The 11,144-nt window shown below is 46.5% G+C and overlaps 1 protein-coding gene across 1 annotated transcript; it reads right to left on the minus strand.

The window, feature by feature from the left end:
* Window positions 1-1,198: 1,198 nt before the first annotated feature.
* On the minus strand, window positions 1,199-10,319 carry C8G (complement C8 gamma chain). The gene is made up of 7 exons (XM_056860961.1): window positions 10,185-10,319; window positions 7,055-7,203; window positions 6,067-6,137; window positions 5,027-5,128; window positions 4,609-4,710; window positions 2,395-2,433; window positions 1,199-1,282 (listed from the first exon to the last, which is right to left on the minus strand). The coding sequence occupies exons 1-7, from the start codon at window positions 10,317-10,319 to the stop codon at window positions 1,260-1,262; spliced, it is 621 nt and encodes a 206-aa protein (XP_056716939.1). The 3' UTR covers window positions 1,199-1,259.
* Between the last annotated feature and the right edge of the window lie 825 nt (window positions 10,320-11,144).

Consider the following 11,144-nt stretch of genomic DNA (forward strand, 5'->3'; position numbering starts at 1 on the left):
AATGAACGTGCCCCCCAAACAAACTTACCCTATTTCTGCTGGCTTTTTTTTTTTCAGGCTGACCCATCAAGCTCTCACACTGTGAATTAGTTCACAAGTTTAACAAACATGACCCTTCCATTTTACTTGCATCTGCACAGTTGGCAGCAGACATTATCCCTGAGGCAGCCAGCAAGTTGGTGTTCAGAATTCCCTGGATTTCTGCGTTTAGGAGAATCGTCATTTTCTCAACACTCTGACTCATTTAGGAAGGCCACAAAAACTACAGTTCAAAAATGTGAATAGTTTCAGGACAAGCCCCAGGGTGCTTGCTGATTACCGGTTATACTTTCTCCATACAGTTGCCAGCCGCAACCGAAATCCTCATGGAAGACACCGTGAGGAGGGGGGGGGGGCAGGGACAGTCACACCATCACTTCTAATGAAAAACCAGAAGTGATGTTATCATGTCAGGGCGGCACTCTAGTTTTTAGCCCAACATGATAATGCCACTTCCAGTATTGCAGCAGCACTGGGGAGGGGCTGTGGCTCAGTGGTAGAGCATCTGCTTGGCATGCAGAAGGTCCCAGGTTCAATCCCTGGCTTCTCCAGATAAAGGAACCAGGCAAGTAGGTGAAAGACCTCTGCCTGAGACCCTGGAGAGCCACTGCCATTCTGAGTAGACAATACTAACTTTGATGGACCAAGGTCTGATTCAGTATAAGGCAGCTTCATGTGTTTATGTCACATATTGGTGCAACACCAGTGACTGCTCCCCCAGTTTTCTCCCCACCAGCCTGTGAAGCAGCAACAGGGAATGGGGGCTAATGCCAGGAAGTCTCTACTACAGCAGGAGACCTACCTCCCCCCGCCCCCTCACCATTATGAGATTACACCTTCTTTTGCAAGACTACACCTTCTTTAGTGGGGGAGACACCAGATTTTGTCAAAATTCAGCTAGACAGTTCAGATTGCTTTTCCAAGATATCCTTAGTTCAGGATATATAAGCAGGATGGAAGACTTGGATTTAAATGTTCCATTTCAAAGCAGGGCAAAATGAACTACAACAGCATTGAATTTAAATTTACTTTAATCCAAGGTCAAGGTTCAGAAAACTCAGGACAGAAACTTCAAGGGTAAGGGAAAGGGAACTTCCAAAAAGTTGACATGTTGGGTATAGGCAAAGAATTGTCCTCAGGAGGGTAATGCCAGATCGGACACGGGCTGGCTCCCTCCAGCTCAGCCCTCTGCAGTCAGCTGCCCTGGTCCACAGAATTCATCATGTGCCCGTATGTTTGGTCTCTGGAAGGGAAAAAGGAGTGAGTGGAAAGAAGAAAAAGCTCTACCTCCTCAAGGCTATTGATTTAGCTCAACCAATCAGGACCCAGGCTTCAGATTCAAGCCCAGGACAGCCAGAGATTCTGTAGTTACAAGCCACCAGGTATTTTCCTTGCCCGTTTGGAATGTGTTTTGTTGAATAAACCAAGTATCGGGGGACAGTAAGAAAAACATTCACAGCACATTCTGATCCACTCAGCTCCATCTCCTCCAGCCAACCAAAAACAGCCAGACCGAAACCCAAATCCCTAAACTCCACCTTCTTGTCAACCCTACCGCAGGGTCTATTCCTTGACCAATCAAAAATGTCCCTACCTCTATCCAACGGCACACTCTAGGTTTTGCCCATAACCAGGTATTTCCCAAAAGTCATAAGCCAAGCTAGGTCAAGGAGTATTGGGATGGACTCACATGACAGAACTGTAACCTTTCCTGGGATAATAGGTTCTGCATATCAAAATTGCATATATTTTGAGCTTCAATAAGAATGGCCATAATTCCACATCAGAACAGTCCGGATTCTACACCAAGAAAAACTTAAGCCTGCAACCTGCATATATTATGCATATTATTTTCATACACTAGCCTGTCCAACAGGATTTTAGCCTGGTTCCAGTCTTCATATAGGAGACAGTGTATAAAAACTCACATGAACAAATGAAGCTGCCTTCTACTGAATCAGGCCCTTGGTCCATCAAAGTCAGTACTGTCTACTCAGACTGGCAGCAGCTCTCCAGGGTCTCAGGCAGAGGTCTTTCACATCACCTACTTGCCTAATCCCTTTAACTGGAGATTCCAGGGATTGAACCTGGGACCTTCTGCATTCCAAGCAGATGCTCTACAAACTGAGCCACAGCCCCTCCCCTCTCTGCCCTCTGGGGATCCTTTGTAGCTTTTCCTGAAACAAGGCCTGAGATTTCACCAAGCGTTGGCTGTACTCTATTAGACCAGCCACATGGACTGGAAACTTGCTCTAAAAATGGAACCAATAATCTTTGTGTGATAAATTCTTCATACAAAACGAAGTGCCATGCAGAATATATAATGGGGGGAGGGGATCTTGATGTCCGGCTCACCATCTAGGATGTGAAACTGGTCCGCTGAGTCACAAAACCCTACACATAAAAAATGAATCAAACAATGAATGATAATTTCACCTCCTCAGATAAAAGCAACATGACAGGAAACTCTTCCCACCCATCCCCCAGCAGCGAGCAGCTCCAAACCAATCCGAACAACAACAAAGGTATAGCGGTGAAGATGAGTTTCTGGCTTGGGGGACAAGGACATTTTTGAGGGTTTGGGTGTTTTTTGCAGAAGTCCCATCTATTTATTTATTTATTACATGTAGGTGTCTGTCCATTTTCTTATCCCACCTTTCCTCCATGGTGTTCAAGGCAACATACACGGTGCTTCCCTCTTGCAGCGCTGCCTAGCCATTATTATTCAGTGGTAAAATGCACTCTGCATATGCTCAGGAGCTCTTTAATACCCCTGCTCCTACTCTATGGCACCGAAAATAGTTTCAGGGCAAATCCCAGGTGAATTACAACAAGGTATCATTGTTACACTGAAACAAACAAGGGTGGAGGATAAAAACCATGAGTTCCACTTCATCCACCAATACTGTTCTCTTAGCTTTGTTTGTTTTCAGTGATGGTTTTAAACGTTTTACTTCTTTCTCTGCAAGCCCTCTTGGGCATATTGGACCAATATGCTTTGTAAGTGCCAGGGACTGCTTTGTAAGTGCTTAAATGAATAAAATCCATTTTTCTAGCGGCACCCTCTCCTTTTGGGGTTTCAAAAGCCCACGGAAACAGAAGCTGTTCCCCGAGAAGATGCATGCTATCAGTGGAGGTCCACCAGTTGGTCAGAGCTGAATGGAAAAAGTGTTCTCTGGTCTTCAGTACCTGGCTGAGCATTGCTATCAGGAAGAGGGGAAACAGGTGAGGATGGAAAGATGTAAGAACATCTGCCTTTTACTGAGTCACCTAACTCACTGAGTCTACCTAGCTCACTAGATGCATATTGGGGCAAAAAATCCCAACTTCACATATACACTGATGGGATCTGTGCTGGCAGCGACAGACCAAGAAAGGGATATTGGGGTGGTGGTGGATAGCTCAATGAAGATGTCAACCCAGTGTGTGGCTGCCGTAAAAAAGGCAAATTCCATGCTGGCCATAATTAGACGAGGAATAGAGAATAAAACTGCTGATATCATACTGCCCTTGTACAAATCTATGGTGAGACCACACTTGGAATACTGTGTACAGTTCTGGTCACCACACCTAAAAAAAGATATTACAGAGCTTGAGAAGGTGCAGAAAAGAGCAACCAAAATGATTAAGGGACTAGAGCAACTGTCCTATGGGGAGCGGTTAGGACACTTAGGGCTGTTTAGCTTGGACAGAAGGCGGCTAAGGGGAGACATGATAGAGGTCTATAAAATTATGCATGGTTTGGAGAGAGTGGACTGGGAGAAGTTTTTCTCCCTCTCCCATAATACTAGAACACGGGGTCATCTGCTAAAGCTGGAGAGCGAGAGATTCAAAACAGATTAAAGGAAGTATTTTTTCACACAACGCATAGTTAAATTGTGGAACTCCCTGCCCCAGGATGTGGTGATGGCTGCCAGCTTGGAGGGCTTTAAGAGGGGAGTGGACATATTCATGGAGGAGAGGGGTATTCATGGTTATTAGTTAGAATGGATACTGGTCATGCTGCATACCTATTCTCTCTAGTATCAGAGGAGCATGCCTATTATTTTGGGTGCGGTGGAACACAGGCAGGATGGTGCTTTTGAAATCGTCTTGTTTGTGGCTTCCTAAAGGCACCTGGTTGGCCACTGTGTGAACAGACTGCTGGACTTGATGGGCCTTGGTCTGATCCAGCAGGGCCTTTCTTATGTTCACTATTAGCAGTGGCTCTCCAGGGTCTCAAGCACAGAAAGGTCATTCAATACTAGTTTACGAAATATACCTTTAACGGGAGATGCCAGGAACTGAATCTGGGATCTTCTGCTAATAAAGCAGGTGGTCTGGCCAATCCAGTTGGCCACATTTCAAAGGAATCTACTTTCTTTCTATCAGCTTTCTTCAATGTCCAGCTTTCACACCCATACATAGTAATAGGGAATACAATGGCATTAACAGTTACATAAAGTCCTTTAACCAGCAATGCTGCTGTTTCTGCATGATGCGCAGCACATGTTCCATCACTGAGCTATGGCCTTATCTTTAAGATCACTCACATGGAATAGGGGAGGGGAGGGGCAGTCTATAACTTACCATAAGTGGGGAAGTAATATGTGAAGTCGTCGTTCAGCCCCACCCCAGCCAAAAGCTGCTCAAACTTAGCCGTGATGGAATCACTGATCTGGATGGTTCGTGCTTCCAGAAGGACAAATAAGGAGATGTTACAACCATATTTCTCAACATTTGGCTTTCTGAATTGTAACAGAACACATACTTCAAAAGCCAACCTTCCGCCCCCCAAAATCTCCCACTGATGGTGAAGAGGGACCTGGCAACCCTACCAATAAGTAACCACAAAGGGCTACTATGGATTGATGTTAAAGGGGGGGGGGGTAACTCTTCCTTTCTCTGTGCCAAACCTGCCTCACAGGGCTGTTGTGGGGATAAAATTGAGAAGGAGAGAATGCTGTAAGCCCCTTTGGATCCCTATTGGGAAAAATGAAGTTCCCACCATAAAGCTTCACAGAGATCTGCCGGGACTTCTGATAGAAGACGATGGCGTAGCTCGTGTAATCGGTATCCCCAATTACGATGTCGATCGGCCTGTCACGACCTGGTTAAAAATCACAAACCCCATGAAGGGTAAAATACCTTTATCAAGACCAACTAAATCACCACAAAGTGTGCAAGCTTTCAAGGTCAACAGAACTCTTCCCCAGGTGGCTATCAAGTAAACCTTCTCCGCCCACACTCATTGCATCAGGCATCCAATCTGATGAAGCGTTCTATCATTGAATTCAGAAGCCTCTCTGGAGCATAAGAACCAAGCCCTGCTGAATCAGGCCATGGTGGATACATCTAGCTCAGCATCCTGTTTCTCATAGCTCTCAGCCAAATGGTCCCACAGGCCCACAACAGGTCAAAGCTGACTGCTTTACATGGAGATCCCATCCAGCCCTCGATAAATTTGTCTAATCTCTTTATAAAGGGATCCAAGCTTGCAATCGTGAAGAAATGTCAGTTCAGTTCCTGGATGCAGTTCAGCAAAGGGTTGCTTCTTACTGACAGATAAAGCCTCTATGCTCCTCAGTGGCCTGACAGGAAGAATTTCAACAGGTGAAGGCTTTTCCCACCAGCCTACCTTGCAGGGTTGTTGTAATACAAGTATTGCATCCAAAGCAATTTGAGCATTTGGAAACACACTGTGCAAACGCTAAGCACTATAGCCATAAAGACAATGCAATGGAAAAAACTCCATCAGCAGTTTTTTGTTGTTTTGTTTTAAGGGAAAAATGAAGAGCAGGGAGTCCTTTTCTTTTAATCCTTCCAGAGTTTTGACTGGAAAAATACAGGGAGCACTGCTGAAACAGGCCAAGGTGTGTCCAACTAGACCAGCATCCTGTTTCCTGCAATGGCCAACCTGATGCTCCTTAAGGCCCACAAGCAGGGGCACAGAGGACAAAGCCTGCCCCCAACCCCAGCAACCAGCACTCAGAGAGCTTATGCACACACACACACCCCTGATCACAGCCTTGCTGTTCTCCAACACACCTTTCAAGAGGAATCTGCCTGGCGTCTTGGCAGGGAAGTAGACCTGCTTGATATTCCAACAGATACCATCCCTGCAGAGACAAAGGGAAAGACAAATGCACACGCACATTCCACCAGCTGATCTAAGCCAGGTTGGTTCCTGTGATATGTGCCCCGTCCAGGGATGGCCACCTTCAAAAGAGGGGCCTTTCCACATGTTCCAGGAAGCTCAGTTAGAAATAGGTCACATGCATCGTGTGAGGAAGTATTTCCAATGGTCAACTTGGTAAAAAGGAAGAACTATTTCACATATTGTGTGACTTATGGAACTCCTTGCTACAGGATGTGGATGAAAAGGAGGCCTTTTATGCAGGGACGTTTCCCTCAGTCACCCCCGCTGACTGCTTTGGGGCTTCCTTTTGATTATGCATGCCTTTCCCGCCGGTCAGAGGTAGCTTCGCTTTCCCGCCACGTTTTGACAGCATTTTCCAGATTCTGGCTAAAACAGCATCTGGAAAACAAGGGCAAAACGCACGGGGAGAGCGAGGCGACCTCTGACTGGAAGGAAGGCATGTCCCACGCTTTGCCTTATGCATGAGGATTTCAAGAAGGCTGAGCTCAGGGGAGAGGGAAGAATCGGGTTAAGTCCCAGGATTTGTGAGGGCTGGCAGCGAGGTCATCTCTAATGGACAGAAAACTCATGCATAACTCCAAGGAACAACAGGGACACACCGGGGGCAAATGTGAGTGAAAGTACCCATGCATAAACAACCAGAGTGACATTTTGTTCTGCCCATCAGGGATTCAGCGCACTGAGACAGAGGACAGGAGTCCAGCACTTCCTTTCTCTTTTGCAAACTGAGCCCCAGCTTGTACACTGGCAATCTGTACATGCATTGAAGGAAACAACAGAGGAATGCCCAGTCTCAAGGCAAAGGCCAGCAGACATTCGCATACAAAACACTCGCCAGGCACAGCTGACCACACCCAGGCTCACCTGAATACTCACAGTGGACGGAAGGTGCTAATCAACATGGATGTCTGATGGGTGCTGCTGATGACGGATGCCATTATGTTCACCGGTTCAAGCCTGTGGCTGTTGTCTCTCAGGTGCCCACACCTGGAGGCTACCCCAACAAGATACCATTTCCCAGCAAACTAGACAAAGAGACACAATCGACACAGAATCACATCTGGAACTGTCTTTTACCAGTTCAGAGCCCTGAGCCCTCTAGCTCCGTGTTGCCTCAGCCGTCTGGCAGCCATTCAGCCTCAGACAGAGAAGGATCCTTTCCAGCAGCTGTTATCTGCGATCCTTTCAACTCTCACATTTGCAGATATTCAAATGTATGTTTTTGTAATGTGCTTTTTAGAAAATAAGACCACCATTCAAATTGCTTACAGGCAAATTGATTGCTGCAGCTGGATAAGGAAGCCTGTAGAACAGCAAGCTTACTATTTTATTTACAAAATTTGTACCCAGCCTTTCTGCCCCATGTGTTGAGGTTCAAGAGATCAGATTTTTCACATACAATTAGCCTGGATCATTTGTGTATATTTTGTGGGGAAAAGGTCTCTGTCATAAGCATTCATGAAACTTTACTGTATATGTTTGTGGCAGAAGGAATACAAAATGGTAAAATATCAGAAGGGGGATGTAAGACTAACAGTGCATTCCTGAGCCTCCAGGGCAAAAGCCCTTAGGAGGCCAGGAAGGCGCCGCGCCGGCATCTGCCCCCTCCCCCGCACCTGCATCCGGGCTGCTAATGCCGGTGTTAGCAGCCTGAACGCTGGCGGGAAGGCCAGGACGCCAGTCGCAGGGCGCTGCTATGGCAGTGCCGGCCCAGGACACTGATGGAACCTTCTGCCGGTGTCCGAATGTAGTCGAAGGCTGCACTGGCATCCCAGGAGACATTCCCAGGGCATTATGGCGTCCCGGGAAGCATTCTTGCACCAAACTGGGGGCAGGGCCACAAAACCCTTTCAGCCTGGGAACGCCCCTTTTTATTTTTGGCGAGATACGCCACCTTTTTTTTTGCGCTGGGAGGAGGTTTCAGCGGGGCAGAAACCTCCTTTGGTGGCAGCGCAGCCGCGTTGCCTTCTAAGCCCTGGGCAGGCATTCCTCTCAGGAATGCACCGTGAGCTGGCTTTGAAGCGTTTGAGAGTTATTTGGGACAGGCCAGTGCCAGGATGGGAGACACACACACCCCAAGAACACCCCCACACCCACTGAGGCACGCCACCTGCAGTTACATCAGGGATGAAAGGTGGAATAGAAATGTAAGACTGAGATGGTTTGAAACCAGTTTCATGACTCTTTAGTGGCTTGTATCAGTGACTATCCTTGATTTATAGATCACGATGGGTAGCCGCATTAGTCTGTCACTAGCAGTAGAAAAGAGCAGGAGTCCAGTAGCACCTTAAAGACTAACGAAATTTCTGGCAAGGTGTGAGCTTTTGTGAGCCACAGCTCACTTCTTCAGATACAGCTAGAATGTCACATTCTAGCTGTATCTGTGTCATGGCCCAGACAGGCAAAGCATCATCAGCGGAAGAGCCAGAGCAGGGAGAAATAACGGGCATTGCACCTCAGGCAGCTGAGAATGCAGAGCAGGGTGAAGGACAACAGGTAGGAGTAAACACCAGCCCTGCTGAGGATTTGGAAGTAAACACAGAATCACCTCCTTCGGCACAACCAGATGCAGCTGTAACTCCACAGAAGCAGGACCCATCCAGCTCACCTGAAGCCACTCAACAGCACAGGCAAAAAGGGAGAATGGAGTTGCAAAGTAAAAGGAGAAGTGCGCACCTACAGGCACTAAGAAGACGGCTCCAAGACTGTGAGTTGTCTGAGGATGAGAACTAAGGCAAAGAAACAGCTTAAAACCATGCTTGGAACAGACAGACGTCGTGAAAGCAATTGTTGCAAAAGGATCTCTGACTTTTGTTGCTGACGCTACTAGACATTGATAAACGGACTTCTGACCCAGTGGACCAGACTTTTGACTTTGCCTCTGCACGCCGACTTTATTTTGGTTTCCAGCTCCCACCCCCAGATTCCTGTATTCCTGAACTACTAACAGCCTGCTCTCAAGACCAGTAGCCGGCAGTAACCGGAGACGACCTGGCCTAGCACAATCTGTCACATTCTAGCTGTATCTGAAGAAGTGAGCTGTGACTCACGAAAGCTCAAACCCTGCCAGAAAGTTTGTTCTTTTGGGTGCTATTGAACTCCTACTCCTTTCTATGCTTAATTTATGAAAATCAAAATTCAAAAACTCATTTTTTAAAATGAGATTTGACCGTTTCAAACTGAAACTAAAAAAGACCGTGCTGCTGCACGGTCAAGCAAGGTTACTCACAGTGAAAACATTTTAGAACAAAAAGAGGAGTGGACGTGGCACCTGGATCCTGTCAGAGGCACAACTCTGCACTAAGGCGCCCTTTGTCAGTGGCTTGGCAGGGAGGTTTCTGCCAAGCAAAGGAGAGATAAAGGAAAGGTGAACCAGGAGGCTGTAACAAACACCACAGTGTGAGGGGATAAAAATTACAAGTTCACAGCCCAGGCAACCTCCCTGATTGGTCAGGGCACTTGGAAAGAGGTTCTTCTGGAAACATCTGCTCTTTGAAACATTTTGAAGCTCATACAAATAAGGAATTGGTAACAGGAAATTAAGGATTGACCTTTTAATTAGAGCCAGGAGACCATTTCTACCAAAAGAAAATGTATGTCAGGATCTGGGAATCCACTGTTAGAGAATGTCATGCCATTGCAGAATGTTCATGAACATGCTGTAGCAAGCAAGAAAGAAACTGGAAAGTTGACCTCTAAAAAGTGCAGACCATAGCCACACAGAAATGTAACATGCACGCATATTCACAGAAATCCAAAAGTATCAAATATCAAAACATGTACCATCCACTCCAAAAGTGTTCACAGCATGAACCTGCTGTGACAGTACAGCAATTCAGCCAATGACTGCAAAAGCATGGCTTGCATGGAGGCAGATTTTAAGAGAGTTTTCCCCCCTAAAAATGAGACTTCCTTTATCTCCCCCACCCCGTGAGAACAAGGGTGGATTGTGCTGCTCCTACAGCCTACAACACACATCCCAAAGCCACCTGTCCTACATTCTCACCTGGGTGGGGTTGAAGTCTGCCTGAGCACGGATCTTGTCAATGGGGTTCTCCTGAGGAGGCGGCTTTCTCCGGGCATAGGAGGGAGATATAAGCAGCAGGCCAGAGACGATGAGGAGGAATATGGCACACGCCATGCTCAGATCGCAATGATCCAGTAGACCCTGATATGCAGGATGTAGAAGGCTGGCTGGTCATTAATCATCCCTGCTGTCCTTCCGGGAAGAGATCAAAGGCCAGGGCAGGCACAAAGGGCTGTTTACCCAAAAAGAGCAAACTCCTAGGAGGTTACGACAACAACACTGATTCCCAAATTCTCAGAGTTGAGATTTTCACATGGAAGAACATGAAACCAACACAGAATGGATTTGTATTCATATTCTGTCTAACTTGTATTTGCAACCTGTTCAAAAATGCTGTATGCACACAAACTAGGGTTGCCAAGATGGGAAATACCTGGAAATTTTGGGGGTGGAGCCTGAAGAGGGCGGGGTTTAGAGAGGAGAGGGGCTTCAGTGCCATAGAGTCCAATTGCCTAAGCGGCCACTTTCTCCAGGTGAATTGATCGTTGTCACCTGGAGATCAGTTGTAATAGCGGGAATTCATCAGCCACCACCTGGAGGTCATAGAAAAAGCAGACACCACTGTACTGATACTGAGTTAGTTAGGAAATTAGCACAGGAGCGACACAACATAAAGTTACAAGGTGCAAAAAAATTCTATTAGAAAAGTTACAAGTAGTAAACAACATCAATGCACAAACGATTTATTCAATGTGATCCTATATCTACAAAGTCCAATGATTACTGATGTATCTTCAAGGAAATAAAGCGGAAGAAACGTTGCTTTGAGAGATGACACGGGAATACGGCCGTTTCAGATTTCTTCAATACAATTCTTCATCGGTCCCCAATCGTCAAGAAACTTGATTCACATTGTTTGATGCTACATTGTTTGTATCC

This window comes from Euleptes europaea, chromosome 14, assembly GCF_029931775.1.
Source record: "Euleptes europaea isolate rEulEur1 chromosome 14, rEulEur1.hap1, whole genome shotgun sequence".
Classification (NCBI taxonomy): Eukaryota; Metazoa; Chordata; class Lepidosauria; order Squamata; family Sphaerodactylidae; genus Euleptes; species Euleptes europaea.